Here is a 25,871-nt window from a genome sequence, read left to right as displayed (position 1 = left end):
CGTTGCTGTGTGTGTGTGTGTGCATGTCCGTGTGTTGCTCCGTGTGTGTGTGTGATCATCTGTGCTTGTCCTGTATCTGTGTTTATCCTTGTATTTCTATGTCTGTGTGACGGCGTCCTTGTGTCTGTGTGTCCACATGTCTGTGCGTGTCCCTATGTCTTTTTGTGTATATATATATCCATAGCTGTGTGTCTGTGTTCCTGCGTGTGCATCTGTGTGTCTGTCAGCCTATCCGTGTGTGCGTATGTCTGTCAGCATATCTGTGTGTGCATCTGTGTATCTGTCCGTGTATCCGCGTGTGCCTGTGTGTACCTTTGTGTGAGCATCAAGGGGCCGCCCAGGCCTGATGTTCACCGTCCGCCCCACCCCACCCTGCATTGCAGCGACTCCAGCTCAGACACAGACAGCTTCTACGGCGCAGTCGAGCGGCCTGTGGACATCAGCCTCTCCCCATACCCCACAGACAATGAAGGTGAGGAATTTGTCATGTCCACTCTCCATCCGCCTCTCCCCACCTGGCCCCTGACAGTGAGGGGCCCAGCCCTCCATCTTGGCTGCTGTGGAGGAGAGGGAGGTGTGTTCGTCTGTGTCTCTGCTCCTTGCTCTGGCCCTTTGGCAGAGCGCAGTGGCATCCCTGGGCTCTGGCCTTCAGCAGCAGGGTCTGGACTCACAGTCCTCCCAGTGGGTGCTCGCCCCTTGCCTCCTGGACTCAACCCCAGGCATGGAGCATTGCTCGGAGACTGGGCCCGGGCCAGTTTGGCTCTCACCCCCCGCCCCTCCCATGCAGACTATGAGCACGACGACGAAGACGACTCCTACATGGAGCCCGACTCCCCGGAGCCCGGAAGGCTTGAGGGTAGGTGGGGCGGGTGGGCCTGGGGAGCTCTGGGTGCGTGGGAAGCAGGGGCTGGGACTGGGAGCAGAGCCCCTCTGAGGCTAGGGATGTTGGCCCAGGTACCACTCTGGGTGGCTTCCGTTTCCCTGTGGTGGCCCAAGTATTATGAGGATTGGAGCAGAAGAGGTGTACCCGCTGCCGGCTCTGCTCATTTCCTCCTCCCACCTCCCAGGAGGATGGACAGGCACATGGCGATAAGTGGCGGGGAGCCAGGGCGGCGCTGGGGGATGAGCATGGGGAAGGAAGGACGTTGAGGAGCACGCAGACTCAGGACAGGTCCACGTTCCCATGGCTGCCAGCTTGTGTGGACACTGCTGCAGACCAGGTCCTTGCCCCACCACACCCCATCCCATCCCAGTGTCTACCTACCTCCTGCAGCACACGGCCTAGTCATGGAGACAGGCTGATACAGGTGGTCACATGTGGATGACGGAAGCATGAGCTGGGTGGGGAGGACGTGCCTCTGTCCTCCTCTGTCCCCTCCCTCCCTTCTTCCCTATCCATTATCTCTCCAGCCCCTCATCTTGTCAATTTCCTCATGTCTGGGGCTGATCCTTGATCTTTCCGTCTTCCCTGTGTCCGCCCCTGCCTCCTTGTTTTCCAGCCTCCTGTCCTCACTGACCTGGCCTCTGCCGACCCCAGTCCCCGACCCCGTGTCCTCTCTGCCGCCCATCCCCTCCCACCTTCAGGCTCCCAGGTCCAGCCCCTCTTCTCCTGCCGCTCCCTCCCTCCTTCCCTCTGGGGCCCCAGTGCCACCAGGATCTGTGGACTGCTTGCCTCAGTTTCCCTCCATGCAGAGCTCTCGTCTCACAGTGTTCACCATGCCTATTCCCTCACCCACACACTCCTGCCTCCCATCTTAGCCTGGCTGGCCCAGCCTTGGCGAGCTTGGACTCCATCTGCCCAGCCCTGAGCTGCGGCCCAGTGAGGCTAGAGATGGGCCTGGGGAGCCACGAGTGCTCCCGCATGCTACTGCTCTGCTCACCCTCCCTCTGGACCCCCTCCATCCTCTCCCCAAAACATTTCTCGTCCAGAACCCCTGTGGCCTCCCCATTCCCAGTTCCAGCGCTCAGTCCTGAGCCACACCAGCCTGGCGCCCACCCTATTCCTTGCCTGCCCGTCCTCCAGGCGCCTCTTGCTCCCGGGGCCCTCTTTGCTGTGCTGGCCCCGTGAGGGATGCCCGGGACTCAGGCCTCATTCCTCTCCCGAATTCCCTGGGTGACAGCCTGAGTCATCTGCAGGCTGCCGACTCTGACTCATGTCCAGCTGGGACCTCTGAACTCTGCACACGTTCCCTGACCCCTCATCCCCTGGCGTCTCCCAGCTTTCTGGACATGTTCTGAGCAAACACGGGCCTTCACCTTCCTCCCAGCTGCTCCCGTCCCCTGTCCTTGGGAATTCCATCCTCCCTCTCGCTCCGGCCAAGCCCGGAGATACTCTTTGACTTCTCTTCCTTTCGCTTCCTTCCACCTCTGTGAACCTGATGGCTCCTCAGGTGTCTTCTAGGCTTCAGGAAGCGTCCACAGGCTGCCACAGGGAGGATGAATGGGGAGGGCTGGGGCTGGTGGGTGGTCTGGGACCCTGGGGAAGGCAGGATGGGAGTCCTGGATGCTGGGCTGCAGGGGTGGGTAGGCTGTGGCGTGGGCCTGCCACGGGGTGCACTCCTGGTTCCCGGCTGACCACTGCCAGCAGAAAGTAGTGTTGGCTCAGTCTCTGTCAGGGTCCAACTTGGGTCTCTTTGCTCTACAGATGCCCTGACGCACCCACCGGCTTACCCACCACCCCCAGTGCCCACGCCCAGGAAGCCAGCCTTCTCCGACATGCCCCGGGCCCACTCCTTTACCTCCAAGGGCCCTGGTCCCCTGCTGCCACCCCCACCCCCTAAGCACGGCCTCCCAGATGTTGGCGCAGCTGCCGAGGACTCCAAGAGGGAGCCGTTGGGCCCAAGGCGGGCTGAGCCTTGCCCCAGGGTACCTGCTACCCCCCGAAGGATGAGCGACCCTCCTCTGGGCGCCATGCCCACCGTGCCCGCCCTCCGGAAACCCCCTTGCTTCAGGGAGAGTGCCAGCTCCAGCCCGGAGCCCTGGAGCCCTGGCCACGGGGCCTGCCCCACTTCCAGTGCTGCCATCATGGCCACTGCCACCTCCAGAAACTGTGACAAACTCAAGTCCTTCCACCTGTCCCCCCGAGGACCGCCCACATCCGAGCCTCCACCTGTGCCAGCCAACAAGCCCAAGTTCCTGAAGATAGCTGAAGAGGACCCCCCGAGGGAGGCAGCCATGCCCGGACTCTTTGTGCCCCCCGTGGCTCCCCGGCCTCCTGCACTAAAGCTGCCAGTGTCTGAGGCCACGGCACGGCCCGCAGTCCTGCCCAGGCCAGAGAAGCCACAGCTTCCCCACCTCCAGTGAGTTTGTGTTGCGGCTGCAAGCGCTGCCTCCAGCTACAGAGACCCTGGCCTGGCCTCTGATGGGCACTCTGCCCACCCCGCTCCCCTGGCACTCTTAGCCCACGATGGGGTACCAGGTGCAGGGGTAGGAAGGTTCCCTGATGCCTCCAGTCTGCCTTGGTGGAACGTGAAGCATGTCCATGACTCAGCCCTGAAGCTTGCTGGAATGCTTTGGGTTTTTTTCTTTTTGAGACAGAGTCTCACTCGGGCAACCAAGCTAGAGTGCAGTGTCACGATCTCAGCTCACTGCAACCTCCGCCTCCCGGGTTCAAGTGATTCTCCTGCCTCAGCCTCCTGAGTAGCTGGGACTCCAGGCGCCTGCCAACACGCCTGGCTAATTTTTGTATTTTTAGTAGGGACCAGGGTTTCACTATGTTGGCAGGTTGGTCTTGAACTCCTGGCCTCAAGTGATCCGCCTGCCTCGGCCTCCCAAAGTGCTGGAATCACGGGTGTGAGTCACCGTGTCTGGCTGAAATGTTTTCTGCTTTATTTCTGGGAAGTGCCAGGAGACCAGTTTGTCGCCCCTCCCACAGAGTTACTCACACCAATGGCTGTGGTCAGAGGCATCCGGGACCCCCGGTGGGCTTCCTGCCTTGCCTGGCAGGCAAAGGGGCAGGTTTCACATGGGTGTGCTGGGCGCACGCGCACCCCTGAGTGCCCACGGTGCCCTTCTCCCAGGGCTCTGTGAACGCCTCTGAGATGCCTGCTGCCTGCGTGGAAGTGCCTGTGAGCAGCCCTTGTCACACTCGCGGTTCTGGTTCACCAAGGGCTGCAGAGGTGCAGATATTCGGAAGTCACTGTTTTCCATGACTGTGGGGATAGCGGTTCCAGGGCTCAGCCTCACCCACAGGCTGGCCGCCCATGCTGGCGCGGCCCCGTTAATCCTCCCTAGAGCCTGGGAGGCTTTGCTGAGCGGGACCACCTAGCCACAGGGAGGCGTGCAGGCTTCTGCCATGGGCGTCCCTCGGGGTCACATTGCGTTGTTCATCCGGTTCGCATCGTCCACTCCCCTGCGGCTCTGAGTGGGCTGTGATTTGGCCGTGGCCAGACCTCCCCTCCCCACGAGCATCCAGAGCACTTGTTGATGGTGCGATGACACTGAGCTCGGGCCTCTGGGCCCCCCTTACCAGCATCCGTGGCAGCCCTGACCCCCGACTCAGGTGTCAGGTGATTCCTGCTACCCCAGGGCAGTCAGCACAAGCCCTACCCAGATCTCTGTTGTCCTGGGCCTTTTATGGTCACAGGGGCCATAGCAGGCAGCTTGCCGTCCTCACACAGAGGGGAGTGGGGAGGGGAGCAGAGGGTGGCTGGCCCCGTGTCTGACAGTGAAATGGTCCTGCCTTCCTCTCGCTGGCCCTCCAGGCGATCGCCTCCCGACGGGCAGAGCTTCAGGAGCTTCTCCTTTGAAAAGCCCCGGCAACCCTCGCAGGCTGACGCTGGCGGGGACGACTCGGACGAGGACTATGAGAAGGCAAGGCCGAGCAGCAAGCCCAGGTCCCAGTGGCCAGCAGAGGGGCAGGTGGTGGGAAAGCCATAGGCCAGGGTGGCCCCCCACAGGCCATCCTGAGCAAGGACCCCCCAAGAACCCGGGAGCCTGGGGGGACACAGCACCATGTCAAGCCCCAGATCCTGGCACTGGGTGGCTGCCGCCCGGGGAGTGGTGGTGCGGGTGGATCGCTCTGACGTTGGCACTGACACCGTCAGCCTCTTGCAGGTGCCACTGCCCAGCTCTGTCTTCATCAACACCACGGAGTCCTGCGAAGTGGAAAGGTCAGCACCAAGCCCTGGATGCCCTGGGTCCCCCGCTGTGCCCCGGCTTCCTGCTTCGGTGTCCCTCTCATTAGCTTCTGTGTTGGGGAGTTGCTGGCACAAGTACTTGGTCCCGCGTGCAGAAGGAACCGGAGGAGTGGACCCTCCTGCTCTGTCCCATGCCCAGCTGGCACCCTAGCTGGCCCGGGCTCTGCTGGGCTGCTTCCCTCAGCTTCACGGCAGCCCGACACACTCAGCGCCTGAGACATACAACAGCGAGAGGGCAGAAAGCTGGGCTTGGGTGCGGGGCGGGAAGGTCCCTGTGAAAGCTGCTGGAGAAGGGCTTACCTGCCAATATGACTGTCTTATTTTAGGCTGTTCAAGGCTACAAGCCCCCGGGGAGAGCCCCAGGATGGACTCTACTGCATCCGGAACTCCTCTACCAAGTCGGGGAAGGTAGGCGCCGGGGGAAGACGCCCCAAGGCCCCATGCAGTTGGCCTCTCTGGCTCTGCACACACCCCGGCTGTGGGCGGGCCCAGGACTCCCCAGTTCCTAGACCACTCCCCTTGTGGACTCTTACTTAGTGTCTCAGCTAAATTCTCTGCCCAGCAGCAGCCCCTAATCTATTCCCTAATAGATCTCCATCTGCAAACTGGGGGCGATGATGGCCACCTCCCAGTGCGGGCCAGGACTCGGGGCGGGGTAGGGCTCATGCTCCGGGGTGGGGGAGGCCGCATGGGGCAGTGGGAGCGCCCGGTCTGCCCGTGTCCCTCCGAGTGTGAAGTTGTGGCCTCCATGGGCCATGCTCTCCCGGGCGTATCGGAGTGGTTTTTGGTGGTTATGAGCTGTTGCTCATCAGAGGCTCTCTGAGGGCTGCCAGTGTCGTCCCCGCTGTCCCTGTGCAGGTGGTCTGGAGCCCCTCCCCACCCCCCGCGGGCCACAGGACCCAGCCTTGATGGTTCTGCCCCGCTGTCCCCAGCCCACGGTCTCCCGAGGCTGGTCCCGCTGTTTCTCAGGGAGCCGTCAGTCTCCCGCTTCCCTCCTGTAGGTCCTGGTTGTGTGGGATGAAGCCTCCAACAAAGCGAGGAACTATCGCATTTTTGAGAAGGTGAGAGGGGGAGAGGGGGAGGGGGAGAGGGGGAGAGGGAGAAGGTGAGGGGGTGAGGGGGTGAGGGGTGAGAGGGCTCCCAGTGGGACAGGGACCCTGGCTGCATGGCCTGGCAAGAGGCAGAGCAGAATCTCCCTGATTGGGTGTAGGCAGCAGGTAGACTGAGACTGGCACCTCTGGGATACCAGCCTCCCCCTCCTGCTTAGCCTCCCTCCTCTCCTGGCCTGGCTTTGTTCTCCGCACCCTAGTGGGGACGGGTGGTCAGCGCCAGACCCTGGGTTGCTCGTCTTGTCTTTTTCTTTTCGAGGGGATGAGGGTCTCACTGTCTTTCTCAGGCGGGGACGGGGTCTCACTGTCTTTCTCAGGCGGGGACGGGGGTCTCACTGTCTTTCTCAGGCTGGTCTCAAATTCTGGGGCTCAAGCAATCCCCCCACCTCGGCCTCCCACCGTGCTGGGATTACAGGCCTGGCCCGGTCCCTAGGTTCATTCCCTGACCTGCTCTGCAGTGCTCTGGGTGCAGGCTCCTGGACACGGGGGACGGAGGGGAAGTGAGGCGGGAACGTGGAGAGCACAGGCCCGATGCGCAGGCCACCCTGGGGGCACCACCGACAGCCAGGGGCCGGCCTGGCGATGCCGCTGTTGCTGCTGCCGCCTTGTGTTACAGACGGGGAGACTGAGGCCTAGAGCTGCCGAGTGGCCTGGCCCTGTTGACGCTACCCCTTTCTTTCCCCACAGGACTCTAAGTTCTACCTGGAGGGCGAGCTCCTGTTTGTGAGTGTGGGCGGCATGGTGGAGCACTACCACACCCACGTGCTGCCCAGCCACCAGAGTCTGCTGCTGCGGCACCCCTACGGCTACACCAGGCCTAGGTGATGCCTGCCCGTGTGGCTGCCAGGCCAAGGCAGTCACAGGGGCCCTGACCCCAGGCCACACAGATGGACGTGGGCCCACATGGGAGAGTGAGCAGGAGCAAGGCCGTGCTTGCCTAGGGCCTCTGCGATGGACATCTCGTAGGACCCAGCCAGTCTCATCCAGCAGGCTGGGTTCCAAGGCTGGACCAGGCTCCAGGCTCCAGAGGACGAGGGGACTCTGTTGCCCCACACCAACTTGCCCTGTCCCAACCCCAGAAACCCAGGACCAAGTCGTGCCTGGGCTCCGAGGACAAGAACAGTGGTCCCCCCATCACACTCACCCCGCAGTGGGCTGGGAGCCAGGCAGGGCCAGGGCAGCTGGGTGGGGGCCGGGGCTGGCCCTGGGACCCTGAGGAACGCTAAGACACAGGCTCCAGTAGGGGCTGTTGCCTCCAATAAAGCAGCAATGAGCTTTGCCTTAGTGGCTGGGGCTTGATTGGGAAGGAGGGGATTACCAGCTTCCTGGGTACCCACACTGATGTCCAAGTGGTGACTGAAGCAGTACCCAGGAACCCCAAGAGTTGGTTGTCTTGTCTTCCAGGGTGCAGGTCACTGAGTGACTTCTCCAGGGTGCACAGCGAGTAACAGATCAGGACCCAAACTTGGGTGGTCTGGGCTGGGAGCCCACACCCCACGCATCAGTTCTGCTGCCTTGGGTCAGGCCAGGGCAGTGCTGCTGCAGAGCTAGAAGGCCCTGCAGCTACAGCCGGTTCATTTCCTGCATTGGCGAGCAGTTACTGGGTACCTCCTGCATGCCTGGTCCCGTTCCAGACAGGGGCCTCTGGCCTGGCTAAGTTCACAGCCCAGTCTGGGGACAGCTGGGTGTGAGGTGCTTATGGCACAGTGTCCAGGGCAGCTGGGTGTGCAGGGACTGGGGGTTTCAGGAATACTTTTTGGAGGAAGTGACAGCTATGATGGAACGGGAACAGTGGACCCTACGCAGGCCAAGGGGGGGTCGGGACGGTGGTACCCAGATGCCCAAGTCCTCCAGGCAATACTTGACTCAGGCCCAGCCCCAATCGGTCCCCTTACTTTCTGCCATGGAGTTCCAGCGGGTCACTCTCCCTGGCACACCTTCCAGGCTGGATTTTTTTTTTTTTTTTGAGACGGAGTCTCGCTGCGTCTCCCAGGCTGGAGTGCAGTGGCCGGATCTCGGCTCACTGCAAGCTCCGCCTCCCGGGTTCACGCCATTCTCCTGCCTCAGCCTCCCGAGTAGCTGGGACCACAGGCGCCCGCCACCTCGCCCGGCTTGTTTTTTGTATTTTTTAGTAGAGACGGGGTTTCACCGTGTTAGCCAGGATGGTCTCGATCTCCTGACCTCGTGATCCGCCCACCTCGGCCTCCCAAAGTGCTGAGATTACAGGCCTGAGCCACCGCGCCCGGCCCTTCCAGGCTGGATTTTTAATGAAACAAACTTTGGGGAGGTCGGGGCTGGCAGGGACCCTAGGATCCTTGTGATTTTTTTCTTAGCACTTGATGTCAGGGACTGACAGTGACTGACTGGGGGAGACGGTCCTGCGGCCCCTTCCCTGGGGTGTGTTCTGGGACCTGTGGTTTGCTGGCGGAAACAAGTGATGAGGCTGGTTAGCGGATGTGGGAGGCTGTGGCCCTAGGGGGCCATAGGGTGCGGTGGAACTGCAGGCCCTGCTGATGACGGCAGCCAGCTGCTTCCAGGAACCAGGTGTCCAAGGCCACCTCTGCAGGGGCTTCCTCTTCAACCTGCCTGGGGTGAGAGGTCAGTGCACCACAGCCAAGGCTGGGGCACAGGGAGCTTCTGTTGTTCTGATCTGTCTCTGAAAAACCAGCCATTCCTCCTCCCTGCGGTCAGAATTCTTTGCCCTGTCTGACCTGAACTCGCTTAGGGAGTCATGCCACTCCCCACTGTGGCCATAGTTTCTCTTCCTGTAAAATTTTATTTTATCATTTTTTGTTTTTGTTTTTGTGATGTAGTCTCACCCTGTCACCCAGGCTGGAGTGCAGTGGTGTGATCTCGGCTCACTGCCACCTCCGCCTCCCTGGTTCAAGTGATTTTCCTGCCTCAGCCTCCCGAGTAGCTGGGATTCTGGGTGCCCGCCACCACGCCTGGCTAATTTTTTGTATTTTTAGTAGAGATGGGGTTTCATCATGTTGGCCAGGCTGGTTTCGTTTGTTTGTGTTTTTTTTTTTGAGACGGAGTCTGGCTCTGTCACCCAGGCTGGAGTCCAGGATGAAACATGCTTCTTCTCTTACTGTGGTTCCATCCGAAGGACTGTGGTGAGCCCCGGGCCTTCTGTTAATAAAGATTTTTATTGTGAAAAGATTTTTTTTTTCTTTTTTTTTTTTGAGACAGTCTCACTCTGTCACCCAGGTTAGAGTGCATTGGTGCGATCTCAGCTCACTGCAAGCTCTGTCTCCTGGGTTCAATCAGTTCTCCCGCCTCACCCTCCCATGTAGCTGGGATTACAGGTGCCTGCCAAATTTTTGTATTTTTAGTGGAACCGGGATTTCACCATGTTGGCCAGGCTGGTCTTGAACTCCTGACCTCAACCGATCTGCCCACCTCTGCCTCCCAAGTGCTGGGATTACAGGTGCTAGCCACTGCGCCCAGCCTTGAAAAGATGTTTTTAGAACCAGAAGCCTCGGTTGCCACTGCTGCTTCTGGGCCACATTGTGCAGAGCTCCCCTGCTGGTTGGGGCTCAGTGCAGCCCCAGGGAGGTGCTTCCTGCACCTCAGGATGGGCGAGGGTGGGCATCGGGAGAGAGGGGTCCTGGGGCCTGTGGCTCAGTGCCCTGAGGCAGGCAGGGCTTACTGGGGCCATTTCATAGAAAGGCAGATTGAAGCTCAGCAGGGAAGAGGCTTTTGAGGGTGATCCAGGCCCTGGAGGGATGGCCTAGGACACCAGCGTCACACCAGGAACATGGGAGGGCCGTGCTCTTCTCTAGAGGAGGGGAATGGGGGAAGGGTCGCAGCCTTTGTCTTTGACTGTGACCCAGCAGTATCAAGCCCCTCGCTGGGCACCTTGCACACACACCCTGCCCTATCTCTGCCTGCACGCCCTGTTCCCTCCACCTAAATAGACTGCCTCCCGAGGGGACGGTGCCAGGAGGACGTGTGTCCTTGAGGAAGGGGGGCAGTGGCCCCATGAAGATGCTTGACAGACAACCCCCACCACCTCAGAAGTGTGTAAGTGGTGATCCCTTTTAAGCCATCTTCCAGCCATTCTCACTGGAGGGAGATTTGATGGGCACAGAGCAGACCCCTACCCATCTACCCTCCTTTGGGCCCCTGGGAAACCCCGCAGGCATTCCAGGCTGCCGGACAGCCGCCCTTGCGTTACCGTCAGCTTCATCCGTGGCCGCGCTCTGAGGGGCTCAGAGCTGAGGCAGAATCCCTTTTTCATTCGTTTCCTGCAGAATAAAACAACATACAGAAAAGTGAATAAAACATAAATGCTCAACCTCACACACGGTTAGGAAGTGAACATCTGTGCAGCCTCCATCAGGAAATAGTTTTGCCAACACCCAAATGCCCTCCCCTCACAGAGTCACTTCCGGCCTCTCCGCCCTGGCTTATGTGAGTCTTATGTTCTTGTTTTTCTAAAAAGTCTTCAACACCCAATTATGCAGCCATTGCAGGATTTTCCTCTTTCTGTGCTTTATCCCCTTGAATCATACAGACGCAAGTTCTGGCAGCGGACTTCTTTGGCTCATTATTATGTCTGTGAGATTTATTCATGTTGCTGTGTGTAGTATAGTTTGTTGCATGTTCATTGCTAAAAACTTCCATTGGCTATATCAGAGTTCACAGATTCATTTTACTGTCAGTCAAGCTTGTCCAGTGCATGCAGCCCAGGATGCCTTTGAATGTGGCCCAACACAAATTTGTAAACTTTCTTAAAACATTATAAAATTTTTGTTGCTTTTTTTTTTTTTTTTTTTTTTTTGTTCATCAGCTATAGTTAGTGTTAGTGTGTTTTATGCATGGCGCAAGACAGTTCTTCCAGTGGGGTCCATGGAAGCCAAAAGATTGGGCATGTCTGCAGTAGCTGGACAGTTGGTTTGTTTCTAGTTTGGGGTAATTACACAAATGCTGCTAGCAACAATTTTGTCCATGTCCCTGATGCACGTGTGTTTTTTGCAAATGGTGCACAAATTTTTCTAGGGTTTGTATTTCTGGAGTATGACTTCTGGGTTCTAGGGTATGAGGATCTTTCTAAATATTGTTCTAGTTTATGTGCCCCCCAGCAGTAAAACAGAATTCCCTTGCCTTCCCATCCTTGTCAGACATTTCACTTTTGCCAATATGGTGGGCTGTAGTTATGGCCTTAATTTGCATTTAGCTGATTACTAAGGAGATTGAGCATATTTTTTTTTGTTTGTTTTTTTGTTTTTTTGTTTTTTTTTTTTTGAGACCGAGTCTTGCTCTGTCGCCCAGGCTGGAGTGCAGTGGCCGGATCTCAGCTCACTGCAAGCTCCGCCTCCCAGGTTCACGCCATTCTCCTGCCTCAGCCTCCTGAGTAGCTGGGACTACAGGTGCCCGCCACCACGCCCGGCTAGTTTTTTGTATTTTTTAGTAGAGATGGGGTTTCACCGTGTTAGCCAGGATGGTCTCGATCTCCTGACCTCATGATCCGCCCGTCTCGGCCTCCCAAAGTGCTGGGATTACAGGCTTGAGCCACTGCGCCCGGCATATTTTTATGTTTTTATTAACCGTTTTGATTTTGTCTCCATCATCTGATGTCTATCATCTTTTGCCCATTTTTTAACGTGTTGTTTGTCTTTTTCTTTTCTTCTTCTTTTTTATTTTTATTTATTTATTTATTTATTTATTTATTTATTTATTTATTTATTTATTTATTTATTTGAGACAGAGTCTCGCTCTGTCGCCCAGGCTGGAGTGCAGTGGCCGGATCTCAGCTCACTGCAAGCTCCGCCTCCCGGGTTTAGGCCATTCTCCCACCTCAGCCTCCGGAGTAGCTGGGACTACAGGCGCCCGCCACCTCGCCCGGCTAGTTTTTTGTATTTTTTAGTAGAGACGGGGTTTCACCGTGTTGGCCAGGATGGTCTCGATCTCCTGACCTCGTGATCCACCCGTCTCAGCCTCCCAAAGTGCTGGGATTACAGGCTTGAGCCACCGCGCCCGGCCAAATTTATTTATTTTTTTGAGACAGGGTCTCACTCTGTCGCCCTGGCTGGAGTGCAGTGGTGTGATCTCAGCTCCCTGCAGCCTTGAATCAGGCTCAGGTGATTCTCTCACCTCAGCCTCTCAAGTAGCTGGGACCACAGGCCCACACCACCAACCCCAGCTAATTTTTTGTATTTTTAAGTAGAGACGGGCTTCATCATGTTACCCAGGCTGCTCTCAAACTCCTGAGCTCAAGCGATCTGCTGGCCTCAGCCTCCCAAAGTTGGGATTATAGGCATGAGCTATCAGATTTTTTCTTATTAATTATTTTCTAATAATTCTTTATATAGTCTTGATATTATCCATAATGTGTATTGCAAATATCTTCTCTAACTCTGGCTTGACTCTTTATGATGTCCTTTTTTGTTTTTTGGGGTTTTTTGAGACAAGGTCTTGCTCTGTCACCCAGGCTGGAGTGTTATGGCACAATCACGGCTTATTGCAGCCTCAATTCCTGGGCTTAAACAGTCCTCCCACCTCAGCCTCCCGAAGAGCTGGAACTACAATCACACACCACCATGCCCAGCTAATTTTTTTTTTTTTTTTTAGAGATAGGATCTTACTATGCCCCAGCTGGTCTCAAATTCCTGGGCTCAATGAGCCTCCTATCTTGACTTCCCAAAGTGCTGGAAGTACAGGCATGAGACACTGTGCCTGCCAGTTCTTATCTTTAATGCAATTGAACTGATCAGTGTTTTCATTTTGGTTAGTGCTTTTTGTGACTTAAGAAATCCTTTCCAGGCTGGGTACAGTGGCTCACACTTGTAATCCCGGCACTTTGGGGGCAGAGGCAGGAGGATCACTTGAGCTCAGGAGTTTGAGACCAACCTGGGCAACACAGCAAAACAGTATCTCTACAAAAAATAGAAAAATTAGCTGGGCATGGTGGTGCGTGCTTGTAGTCCAAGCTACTCGGGCTGCTGGGGTGAGAGGATTGCTTGAGCCCGGGAGGTCAAGGCTGCAGTGAGCTGTGATTGTGCCACTGCACTCCAGCCTGTGAGACAGAGTGAGACCCTATCTCAAAAACAAACAAAAAAAACACTGAAATATTTTCCACTCCAAGGTCATGAAGACAGTCTCTTAGATTATATTCTGAAATCCTTATAAATTTTAATTTTATATTCAGGCCTTTAGTTCATCTGGATTTGTTTTCTTGCATATGGTGTGAGGTAAGGATTCACTTTTATTTTTTTCTCTCCATAGGGTTACACACCTATTCTATCATTATTTATAATCTGACTTTCTGCGCCCATCTGCAATGCCACCTCTGTCATATGTCCACATATATGTAGATCTGTTGCTGGATTCTTTCCTCTGTTCCATTAGTCTGTCTGTTCTTGTGCCAATATCAAGCTGTCTTCATTATTATCAATTATGTGTTGACATCTGATAAAGTAAGTCCTTTCCACCTTATTCTTCTTCTTTGAGAGTGTCTTGAGTATTCTGGCTCTTTGTATTTTCATGTAAGGTTTTTCTCCCATATAAATTTTAAAATCAGCTTGTCAATTCCAACAATGATGCACTTGATAGTTTGGGAATTTATTATAGCTATCAGTCAGTTTTGGAAAATTTACATCTTTACAATATTGAGTTTTCTGATTCATGAACATGGTCTACCTCTCTATCCATGTGGGTCTTCCTTAAGGTTTGCCAATAGGATTTTATAATTTTGTCCATTGTGGTCTTGCTCATCTTAAGTTTGATTTGTAAATATTTTATGTTTCTTTTAGTCTATTTTAAATTGTGTATTTTTAATTTCATTGTTTTGTTTGTTAATAGCATATAAAACAATGGACAAAATGCTCCAGTTAAAAGACAAGGTGTGTTTTATATGCTACATATTGTCTCACTTGTGTTTGTGTTTTTTTCCTCCCTTTTCTCTCCTTTTCCCCTTCTTTGGGATTGAGCAACTTAAAACAAATCATTTCATTTCCCCGCTTCTAGTTAGACAGTTAAACACTCTCTATTCTTATTGAAGTCTAGAGTTAACTAATAAATATTTTTATCCTCCTCCTGGATAACCTGAGGACCTCAGGTGACTTTCATGTGTCTCCCTCATTACTTGATATTATTGTTGTATATATCTAATTCTAACTCAATATGTTTTAAAACTCTCACCCAAGACAGTATTTTTTTTTTTTTTTTTTTTTTTTGTGAAGAGTCTCTCTCTGTCACCCAGGCTCGAGTGCAGTGGTGCCATCTTGGCTCACTGCAACCTCCATCTCCTGGGTTCAAGCAATTCTTGTGCCTCAGCCTCCTGAGTAGCTGGAATTACAGGTGTCCACCACCACTCCTGGCTAATTTCTTGTATTTTTAGTAGAGATGGTGTTTTGCCATTGTTGCCCCGGCTGATCTCTTAACTCCTGAGCTCAGGCAATCCTCCCACCTTGGCCTCCCAGATTGCTAGGATTACAGGCAAGAGCCACCGTGCCTAGACCTTTTTTCTTTTTTGTAGTTGGAAAAGGAAGGAATATTTTAATAGCTTTAAAATTGTTTTATTATGGTAAAATTTTCATATTATAAAGTTTATCATTGTAAGTATTTTAAAGTGTACAGTTCTGTGACTTTGCAAATATTCATATTATTGTTCAGTCATCACCACCATCCATCTCCAGAACTTTTTCATCACCCCAAGCTTAAACTCTGTACTCATTAAACACTAAATCTCCATTCCTCCAGCCCTTTGCAACCACCATTCTACCTCCTGTCTCTCTGAATTTGACTACTCTAGGTACCTCAAACAAGTGGAATCATACATTTATCTTTTTGTGACTGGCATATTTCACATAGCATGTCTTCAGTGTTCATCCATGTTGTAGCATGAGTCAGAATTTCCTTCCTTTTGGCTAGGCATCATGGTTTATGGGCTTATGCCTGTAATCCCAGCACTCTGGGAGGCTGAGTTTGGATTTGGGAAGATTGCTTGAACCTAGGAGTTTGAGACCAGCCCTGGCAACATAGTGAGATCCTGTCTCAAAAAATGACAAAAATTAGCCAGGCATGTTGGCATGTGCTGGTAGTCCCAGCTACTTGGGAGGCTGAGGCAAGAGGATCCCTTGAGCCTAAGAGGTCAAGACTGCAGTGAGCCATGGTTGCAACACTGCACTCCAGCCTGGGTGATGGAGTGAGACCCTGTCTTAAAAAAAAAAAAAAAGCACAAAACCCCAATAAATAGAATTTCCTTCTCTGCATAATGCTGCTATGGACATGGTACAAATAGCTGTTTTCTTTTCTTTTCCATGTATATCCAGAAGTGGAATTGCTGGATTATGTGGTAATTATGTTTAATTTTTTGAGGAACCACTGTACGGTTTTCCACAGCAGCGACACCATTTTACATTCCCTTCAGCAATGCAGAAAGGGTTCCAATTTCTCTGCATCTTTGCCAACACTTATTTTCTTTTTTTCCTCTTCTTCCTCCTTCCCCTCCCCGCTTGAAACATTTTTTTTTTTTTTTTTTTTTTTGAGACAGAGTCTGGCTCTGTCGCCCAGGGTTGAGTGCAGTGGCACGGTCTCCGCTCACTGCAAGCTGTGCCTCCTGGGTTCACACCATTCTCCTGCCTCAGCCTCCCGAGTAGCTGGGAGTACAGACACACGCCACTACACCCGGCTAATTTTTTTTTTAATATTTTTAGTAGAGACGGGGTTTCACCTGTGTAGCCAGGATGGTCTCGATCTCCTGACCTCGTGATCCACCCGCCTCGGCCTCCCAGAGTGCTGGGATTACAGGCGTGAGCCACAGCGCCCAGCCTCTTCTCATTTTTATAGAGAATAGGGTCTCCTTATGTCCAGTTGAGAGAAAGGACTAGCTGGATTTCCTAGGCCAACTAAGAATCCCTAAGCCTAGCTGGGAAGGTGACCGCATCCACCTTCAAACATGGGGCTTGCAACTTAGCCTACACCTGACCAATCAGAGAGCTCACTAAAATGCTAATTAGGCAAAAACAGGAGGTAAAGAAATAGCCAATCATCTATTGCCTGAAAGCACAGTGGGAGGGACAAGGATCAGAATATAAACCCAGGCATTCAATCTGGCAATGGCAAGCCCCTTTGGGTCCCCTCCCCTTATATGGGAGCTGTGTCTTCACTCTATTTCACTGTATTAAATCTTGCAACTGCACTCTTCTGGTCCGTGTTTTGTTATGGCTTGAGCTGAGCGAATTTTGCTCGTTGTCCACCACTGCTATTTGCCACCATCGCAGACCCACCGCTGACTTCCACCCCTCCAGATCCAGCAGGGTGTCCGCTGTGCTCCTGATCCAGCAAGGCGCCCCCTGCCACTCCCAATCGGGCTAAAGACTTGCCATTGCTCCTGCATGGGTAAGTGCCTGGGTTCGTCCTAATCGAGCTGAACACTAGTCACTGGGTTCCACGGTTCTCTTCCGCGACCCACAGCTTCTAATAGAGCTAAAACATTCGCCACCTAAGATTCCATTCCTTGGAATCTGTGAGGCCAAGAACCCCAGGTCAGAGAACACGAGGCCTGCCACCATTTTGGCGACCATGAAGGGACCTCTAAAGCGGTGAGTAATATTGGACCACTTTCACTTGCTATTCTGTCCTATCCTTCCTTAGAATTGGAGGAAAATACCCGGCACCTGTCGGCCGGTTAAAAACGATTAGCGTGGCCGCCAGAGTTAAGACTCACGTGTGAGGCTATCTGGGGAAGGGCTTTCTAACAACCCCCAACACTTCTGGCTGGTTGAGATCATGGCACAGCCAGAAGTCTCTACTCAACAGTCGCCAATCCGTGTGCGCTTACCTTTCCTTCTGACCCATACTTCCTAGGTCCCGACCACGACTTTCTTCAAAGTATAGCCCCCAAATTCTCCTTACCTCTGAATCTACTTCCTCTGATGCCTGCCTCCTAGGTACTGATTTGTTTTTCTAAGACCAGCCAAGCGGGCACAAAAGAACCAGCGGGTAGGCAAGTGTAGGAGCAAAACTGCAAGTTTATTTTTGGTCACTTAAGGTGTGGGGAAGAGGTCTGTCGGCCTCTGGCAAAGAAGGCCGACAGAGTCCCCCCCGCCGTGGGGCTCTCGGACGGAGTTCCTGCAGTCCTGACATCCTGACAGGAGTGGGGCTGGAGGAAGGCCGCGTGGGACCCTGGCCAAGAGCGGCTTTTCTAGGAGTGGGAGGGCAATAGGCGGGGCATGGGCGTGTCGGGGGGGGGGCGTTCCGCAGGTGCGACCAGGTAAATCTTGGTCTCTTCGGATTGACGTCACCTGGTGCATGCCCAGTTGGTCTGCACCCTCCCTGGGCGCCGGCTGCATTTTTGCGTGCGTGGGAAGAGTTGGTGAAGAAGAACCCAGAAGTGCACCATCTTGCCTCCGTTCGTCCAAACAGGTACTAATGGCTCAGACTTTCATTTCCTCTAGCAAGTTGTATCTCCAAAGGGATCTAAGGAAGCTCTACGCTGTGTCCTTGGGCATCTAGACTATAAACCCAGGGAGTCTTATCCCTGGTGTCCCTCCCGATTTAGGTATACAGCTCTCGACATGAGCAGTTATGTAGGACCTGTTCCCCACCACCCTTGCAGGGCCCCAAGTTTGTAATGGCTGAGAGAGAGATGGAGGGAGAGAGAGACGGAGGGAGAGACCAAGAGGGAGTGAAAGAGAAAAAGAAAGAAAAAGAAGTAGTAAAAAAGTGTGCCCTATTCCTTTAAAAGCCAGGGTAAACTTAAAATCTGTAACTAATTATTGAAGGTCTTCTCTGTGACCCTTTAACACTCCAATACTACCTTGTTGTCAGTGTAAACAACAGCGTAGCCTGAAAACACTGAGGCCACTGACCACCCGGAGCTTTCCTATCAAAAATCTTTAACCGAGCAGATTTCCTAACAGGGGATTTAAATCTTAATTACCATACAAGGTCTGACCAGACCTAGGAGGAACTCCCTTCAGGACAGGATGATAGATGGTTCCTCCCAGGTGATTGAGAAAAAAACCCAATGGGTATTCAGTAATTGATATGGAGACTCCTGTGGAAGCAGAGTTAAAAAATTGCCTAGTAATTGGTCTCCTCAGATGTGCGAGCTGTTTGCACTCAGCCAAGCCTTAAAGTACAGAATCAAAAGACTATCTCAATCCTGACTCAAAAGGTTAGCTACACCCTCTCTGAAACGAATTTGCATAAGAACTGTTGTTTATAGGAATGCATTTTGATGGGGCAGCTGGGTGGTTGTGAAATTCTCAAGAGCCCAGTCCAGCTCTAGGACTCACCCTGGAGTGCACAGGCAATATTGGGCATGCTGGCAAAGGACCACTAGAATCCAGCAGCCCAGATCCCTTTCTTTGTGGTCAAGAGAGGCGGGGAAACAGGTGCAGGACTGCTACAGCGGTGAGAGTAACTAATCGGATAAGCAGAGGTCCATGGGTGGTTACGCACGCTGGAAAGGAATAAGCATTAGGCCCTTAGAGGACTCTGTATGACTAATGCTCATCGGAAAATGACTGGGGTGCTGGCGTCCCTGTGTTCTGTTTTCAGATGGGAAACGTTTCCCCGCAAGGCAAAAACGCCCCTCAGATGTATTCTGGAGAATTAGGATCAATTTGACCCTCAGATGCTAAGAAAGAAACGACATATTCTTCTGCAGTACTGCCTGGCCACCATATCCTCTTCAAGGGGGAGAGTCTTGGCCTCCTGAGGGAAGTATAAATTATAACACCATCTTACAGCTAGACCTCTTTTGTAGAAAAGAAGGCAAATGGAGTGAAATGCCATATGTACAAACTTTCTTTTCATTAAGAGACAACTCGCAATTATGTAAAAAGTGTGATTTATGCCCTATAGGAAGCCCTCAGAGTCTACTACCTCAGCATCCCCTGACTGCTTCCCCAACTAGTAAGGACCCCCCTCCAACCCAAACGGTCCAAAAGGAGATAGACAAAGGGGTAGACAATGAACCAGCGAGTGCCAGTATTCCCCGATGATGCCCTTTCCAAGCAGTGGGAGGAGGAGAATTCGCCTCAGCCAGAGGACATGTACCTTTTTCTCTCTCAGACTTAAAGCAAATTAAAGTAGACCTAGCTAAATTCTCAGATAACCCTGATGGCTATATTGATGTTTTACAAGGGTTAGGACAATCCTTTGATCTGACCTGGAGAGATATAGTTACTGCTAAATCAGACACTAACCCCAAATGAGAGAAGCGCCGCCATAACTGCAGCCCGAGAGTTTGGCGATCTCTGGTATCTCAGTCAGGTCAATGATAGGATGACAACAGAGGAAAGAGAACGATTCACCACAGGCCAGCAGGCAGTTCCCAGTGTAGACCCTCACTGGGACACATAATCAGAACATGGAGATTGGTGCCGCAGACATGTGCTAACCTGCGTGCTAGAAGGACTAAGGAAAACTAGGAAGAAGCCTATGAATTATTCAATGATGTCCACTATAACCACAGGGAAGGGAAGAAAATCCTACTGCCTTTCTGGAGAGACTAAGGGAGGCATTGAGGAAGCATACTCTCTGTCGCCTGACTCTATTGAAGGCCAACTAATCTTTTTTTTTTTTTTTTTTGAGACGGAGTCTCGCTCTGTCACCCAGGCTGGAGTGCTGTGGCCGGATCTCAGCTCACTGCAAGCCTCGCCTCAGGCCCGGAGAAAAACTTAGAAAAAACCCTATTGAACTTGGCAACCTCGGTTTTTTATAATAGAGATTAGGAGAAGCAGGCGGAACAGGACAAACGAGATTTAAAAAAGGCCACCGCTTTAGTCATGGCCCTCAGGCAAGCGGACTTTGGAGGCTCTGGAAAAGGGAAAAGCTGGGCAAATCGAATGCCTACTAGGGCTTGCTTCTAGTGCGATCTACAAGGACACTTGAAAAAAGATTGTCCAAGTAGAAGTAAGCCGCCCCCTCATCCATGCCCCTTGTGTCAAGGGAATCACTGCAGAGCCCACGGCCGCAGGGGATCAAAGTCCTCTCAGTCAGAAGCCACTAACCAGATGATCCAGCAGCAGGACTGAGGGTGCCCGGGGCAAGCGTCAGCCCATGCCATCACCCGCACAGAGCCCCAGGTATGCTTGAGCATTGAGGGCCAGGAGGTTAACTGTCTCCTGGACACTGGCTCGGCCTTCTCAGTCTTACTCTGCTGTCCCGGACAACTGTCCTCCAGATCTGTCACTATCTGAGGGATCCTAGGACAGCCAGTCACTAGATACTTCTCCCAGCCATTAAGTTGTGACTGAGCACTTTGGGAGGCCGAGACGGGCGGATCACGAGGTCAGGAGATCGAGACCATCCTGGCTAACACGGTGAAACCCCGTCTCTACTGAAAAATACAAAAAACTAGCCGGGCGAGGTGGCTGGCGCCTGTAGTCCCAGCTACTCGGGAGGCTGAGGCAGGAGAATGGTGTAAACCCGGGAGGCGGAGCTTGCAGTGAGCTGAGATCTGGCCACTGCACTCCAGCCCGGCGACTGAGCGAGACTCCGCCTCAAAAAAAAAAAAAAAAAGTTGTGACTGGGGAACTTTACTCTTTTCATGTTTTTCTAATTACTCCTGAAAGCCCCACTCCCTTGTTAGGGAGAGACATTCTGGCAAAAGCAGGGGCCATTATACACCTGAACATAGGAGAAGGAACACCCGTTTCTTGTCCCCTGCTTGAGGAAGGAATTAATCCTGAAGTCTGGGCAACAGAAGGACAATATGGATGAGCAAAAAATGCCCTTCCTGTTCAAGTTAAACTGAAGGATTCCACCTCCTTTCCCTACCAAAGGCAGCACCCCCTCAGACCCGAGGCCCAACAAGGACTCCAAAGGATTGTTAAGGACCTAAAAGCCCAAGGCCTAGTAAAACCATGCAGTAGCCCGTGCAATACTCCAATTTTAGGAGTACAGAAACCCAACGGACAGTGGAGGTTAGTGTAAGATCTCAAGATTATCAATGAGGCTGTTGTTCCTCTATACCCAGCTGTACCTAGCCCTTATATTCTGCTTTCCCAAATACCAGAGGAAGCAGAGTGGTTTACAGTCTTGGACCTTAAGGATGCCTTTTTCGGCATCCCTGTACATCCTGACTCTCAATTCTTGTTTGCCTTTGAAGATCCTTCATACCCAATGTCTCAACTCACCTGGACCGTTTTACCCCAAGGGTTCAGGGATAGCCCCCATCTATTTAGCCAGGCATTAGCCCAAGACTTGAGCCAGTTCTCATACCTGAACACTCTTGTCCTTCGGTACGTGGATGATTTACTTTTAGCCACCTGTTCAGAAACCTTGTGCCATCAACCCACCCAGGCGCTCTTAAATTTCCTCACTACCTGTGGCTACAAGGTTTCCAAACCAAAGGCTCAGCTCTGCTCACAGCAGGTTAAATACTTAGGGCTAAAATTATCCAAAGGCACCACGGCCCTCATGAGGAACGTATCCAGCCTATATGGCTTATCCTCATCCCAAAACCCTAAAGCAACTAAGAAGGTTCCTTGCCATAACAGGATTCTGCTGAATATGGATTCCCAGGTACGGTGAAATAGCCAGACCATTATATACGCTAATTAAGGAAACTCAGAAAGCCAATACCCATTTAATAACATGGACACCTGAAGCAGAAGCAGCTTTCTGGGCCCTAAAGAAGGCCCTAACCCAAGCTCCAGTACTCAGACAAAGAAATAGAATAGGGAACCTCATGAGGATATAGTTTCCTCCCCTCAGGACGGCTAGCCATTGAAGAAGGAAAAATACTTTTGCCTGCAGCTAACCAATGGAAATTACTTAAAACCCTTCACCAAAACTTTCACTTAGGCATTGATAGCACCCATCAGATGGCCAAATCATTTACTGGACCAGGCCTTTTCAAAAGTATCAAGCAGATAGTGGGGGCCTGTAAAGTGTGCCAAAGAAATAATCCCCTGCACTTCAGGCCATACATTTCAATCCCTGTATCTTTAACCTCCTTGTTAAATTTGTCTCTTCTGGAATCAAAGCTGTAGAACTACAAATAGTTCTTCAAATGGAGCCCCAGATGCAGTCCATGACTAAGATCTACCGCGGACCCCTGGACCAGCCTGCTAGCCCATGCTCCAATGTTAATGACATCGAAGGCACTCCTCCTGAGGAAATCTCAACCGCACAACCCCTGCTACACCCCAATTCAGTAGGAAGCAGTTAGAACGGTCGTTGGCCAACCTCCCCAACAGCACTTGAGTTTTCCTATCGAGAAGGGGGACTGAGAGACAGGACTAGCTGGATTTCCTAGGCCAACTAAGAATCCCTAAGCCTAGCTGGGAAGGTGACTGCATCCACCATTAAACACAGGGCTTGCAACTTAGCCCACACCCGACCAATCAGAGAGCTCACTAAAATGCTAATTAGGCAAAAACAGGAGGTAAAGAAATAGCCAATCATCTATTGCCTGAAAGCACAGCGGGAGGGACAGGGATCAGGATATAAACCCAGGCATTTGAGCCAGCAATGGCAACCCTCTTTGGGTCCCCTCCCCTTATATGGGAGGTCTGTTTTCACTCTATTTCATTCTGTTAAATCTTGCAACTGCACTCTTCTGGTCCGTGTTTTGTTATGGCCTGAGCTGAGCTTTCGCTCGCCGTGCACCACTGCTGTTTGTCGCCATCACAGACCCACCGCTGACTTCCATCCCTCCGGATCCAGCAGGGTGTCTGCTGTGCTCCTGATCCAGCAAGGCACCCCTTGCCACTCCCAATCAGGCTAACGTTTTGCTATTCCTGCACGGCTAAGTGCCTGGGTTCGTCCTCATCGAGCTGAACTCTAGTCACTGGGTTCCACGGTTCTCTTCTGTGACTCACGGCTTCTAATAGAGCTATAACACTCACCACATAGCCCAAGATTCCATTCCTTGGAATCTGTGAGGCCAAGAACCCCAGGTCAGAGAACATGAGGCTTGCCACTGAGAGGTGACAACATGCTAAAAGCCCTCGCTCTCAGCACCTCCTCGGCCTTGGCATCCACTCTGGTGGCACTTGAGGAGCCCTTCAGCCCACCATGGCACTGTGGGAGCCCCTCTCTGGGCTGGGCAAGGCCAGAGCCACCTCCCTCTGCTTGCAGGGAGGTGTGGAGGGAGAGGTGTGGCCAGGAACCGGGGTTGCACATGGCGTGGGCCAGCGCGAGTTCCTGGTGGATGTGGGCTAGTTGGGCCCTGCACTTGGAGCGGCTGGCCGGTGCTGCCGGCCCCAGGCAGTGAGGGGTTTAGCACCCAGGCCAGCAGCTGCAGAGGGTGTGCCACACCCCCCAGCAGTGCTGGCCCGCTGGCACTGTGCTCAAATTCTCGCCGGGCCTCAGCTGCCTCCCCACGGGGCGGGGCTTGGGACCTGCAGCCTGCCATGCCCAGGCCTCCCCTCCCCCGCTGTGGGCTCCTATGCGGCCAGAGCCTCCCCGATGAGTGCCGCCCCCTGTGCCATGGCCTGGTCCCATCAACCTCCCAAGGGCTGAGAAGTGCGGGCACACGGCGCGGGACTGGTGGGCAGCTCCGCCTGCAGCCCAGGTGCAGGATCCACTAGGTGAAGCCAGCTGGGCTCCTGAGTCTAGTAAGGACTTGGAGAACCTTTATGTCTAGCTCAGGGATTGTAAATACACCACTCAGCACCCTGTGTCTAGCTCAAGGTTTGTAAATACACCAATCAGTACTCTGTATCTAGCTAACCTAGCGGGGAGACTTGGAGAACTTTTCTGTCTAGCTCTCTGTGTCTAGCTAAAGGATTGCAAACGCACCAATCAGCACTCTGTGTCTAGCTCAGGGTTTGTAAATACACCAATCAGTACTCTGTGTCTAGCTCAAGGTTTGTAAATACACCAATCAGTACTCTGTGTCTAGCTAACCTAGTGGGGACTTGGAGAGCCTTTCTGTCTTTCTGTCTAGCTAAAGGACTGTAATCGCACCAATCCGCACTCTCTGTCTAGCTCAGGGATTGTAAACGCACCAATCAGCACTCTGTCAAAATGGACCAATCAACTCTCTGTAAAACGGACCAACAGCTCTCTGTAAAATGGACCAATCAGCTCTCTGTAAAATAGACTGATCAGCTCTCTGTAAAATGGAGCAATCAGCAGGACGTGGGTGGGGTCAGATATGGGAATAAAAGCAGGATGCCGGGCCAGGAGTGGCAACCCCCCCTCAGGTCCCCTTCCATGCTGTGGAAGGTTTGTTCTTTTGCCCTTTGCAATAAATCTTCCTGCTGCTTACTCTTTGTGTCCATGACACCTTTATGAGCTGTAATACTGCGAAGGTCTGCAGCTTCACTCCTAAAGCCAGTGAGACCAGGAACCCACCAGAAGGAACGGACAACTCCAGATGTGCCACCTTTAAGAGCTGTGACACTCACCGCAAAGGTCTGCAGCTTCACTCCTGAAGTCAGTGAGACCACGAACCCACCAGAAGGAAAAAACTGCGGACACATCTGAACATCTGAAGGAACAGACACCAGATACACCATCTTTAAGAACCGTGACACTCACTGCGAGGGTCTCCGGCTTCATTCTTGAAGTCAGCGAGACCAAGAACCCACCAATTCCGGACACACCACCATCTTGGAAGTGGTCCGCCACCATCTTGGGACCTCTGGGAGCAAGGACCCCCAGGTAACATAGTCAAGTCTGCCAACTCCTGGGCTCAGGCTATCCTCCTGTCTGCCTCCCTAAGTGCTGGGATTTTAGGCTGAAGCCACTGTGCCCAACTTGGCTCTCCCGCTTCCTCAACGGCCATCCTAATGAATGTTAAGTGGTATCCCACAATGGTTTTGATTTGTGTTTCCCGAGTGATTAACAATGGGAAGCTGAAGTGAATGAGACAGAATTGTGATCTTGTCAGAAAAGTCATCTTGGAAAAGCCAACGTCCAAAAGAAATGGTTAGAACAAGGGGTGCTGACTCCCATCCAGGCGGTATCCCTGACCCTTGTGGGGCAATGTCACAGAGGCTCCTGCTGGGCAGGGAGGTCTGGATTCCACACTCTTCTGCCACTGCCCAGTTCTGGACCTCAGCTTTCTATGGGTGTCAAGAGGACAAGCAGCCGTGCCCATTTGTCTTGCTGGTGTTTTTGGGTGTCAGATGCGCCAACAGGAGGGACAGTGTGTGGGAAGGTGCTTGTCTGAGGCTGGTCCCGCCAAAGCCCTGCAGGCTCACTCCCTGGTTGTGCGGAGGTGCTGGTGCTGGCTCGTCCCCTCAGCACCCACAGGCCGGGCCCGGATGCCAGGCAGTTGTCCTCTGTGGAGCCTTATCAGGGCCCACAGGCCCTACTGCCTCGACCCCACCCGGGCCCCAAAACTCGGCCTGGGGGCCGCACAAGGCGGGGCCACGCGGGGCAGGGCCCGTCTGCTGGGGGAGTGCGCGGGGTGGGCAGCGGGGGGGCAGGGTCCCTGGACTCCGACAGCCCGTCCGGCCGACGTCAATCACAATGAAACCGTGTCCAGCGGAATCGGCTGGGGCTCGCCACAGCCGACCGAGCCATCGTGAAGCCATGACGTGGCGCCCAAAGCTCCTGGCCTAGTGTACTCCGTGCGAGGCCCCGGGCCTCCGCAGGCCCCATGGGGTCGCCCAGAGGCGGGTCTGGCGGGTCCAATCGCCCCGCCCGCAGGGGACCCGCCCCTCATGGGCTCCGCCAATCGCAGCGTACGTTGCTCGGCAGCGTC

At 53.2% G+C, this 25,871-nt stretch overlaps 1 protein-coding gene and 2 long non-coding RNA genes across 7 annotated transcripts in view; all 3 read left to right on the top strand.

Moving 5' to 3' along the window:
• The window catches only part of SH3BP2 (SH3 domain binding protein 2), a 33,575-nt gene extending 26,044 nt beyond the window's left edge, over nucleotides 1-7,531 (top strand). For 3 of the 5 annotated variants that reach the window (XM_026448266.2, XM_026448268.1, XM_026448269.1), the window contains 8 exons: nucleotides 384-472; nucleotides 788-856; nucleotides 2,645-3,299; nucleotides 4,704-4,812; nucleotides 5,056-5,111; nucleotides 5,465-5,546; nucleotides 6,140-6,199; nucleotides 6,935-7,072. In XM_026448266.2, coding sequence (XP_026304051.1) covers nucleotides 384-472; nucleotides 788-856; nucleotides 2,645-3,299; nucleotides 4,704-4,812; nucleotides 5,056-5,111; nucleotides 5,465-5,546; nucleotides 6,140-6,199; nucleotides 6,935-7,072 — 1,258 coding nt within the window. Of the gene's footprint in view, nucleotides 1-383; nucleotides 473-787; nucleotides 857-2,644; nucleotides 3,300-4,703; nucleotides 4,813-5,055; nucleotides 5,112-5,464; nucleotides 5,547-6,139; nucleotides 6,200-6,934 lie in introns of all 5 variants that reach the window. The other 2 variants (XM_026448265.1, XM_026448267.1) reach the window with 2 other exon arrangements.
• An 858-nt stretch (nucleotides 7,532-8,389) lies between these two features.
• Nucleotides 8,390-17,270, top strand: LOC111539088. Its single transcript, XR_003306917.1, has 3 exons — nucleotides 8,390-8,845; nucleotides 14,054-14,094; nucleotides 16,504-17,270. It is a non-coding gene; the product is annotated as an uncharacterized LOC111539088 (long non-coding RNA).
• Nucleotides 17,271-17,557: 287 nt separating this feature from the next.
• Nucleotides 17,558-22,560, top strand: LOC111539089. The gene is made up of 3 exons (XR_002730573.2): nucleotides 17,558-17,620; nucleotides 18,761-20,292; nucleotides 22,198-22,560. It is a non-coding gene; the product is annotated as an uncharacterized LOC111539089 (long non-coding RNA).
• Nucleotides 22,561-25,871: the final 3,311 nt, after the last annotated feature.

Source organism: Piliocolobus tephrosceles, chromosome 3 (genome assembly GCF_002776525.5).
Source record: "Piliocolobus tephrosceles isolate RC106 chromosome 3, ASM277652v3, whole genome shotgun sequence".
NCBI classification, from domain to species: Eukaryota; Metazoa; Chordata; class Mammalia; order Primates; family Cercopithecidae; genus Piliocolobus; species Piliocolobus tephrosceles.
The sequence above is the reverse complement of the archived record's forward strand: the minus strand, read 5'-3'. Positions and strand labels throughout refer to the sequence as shown.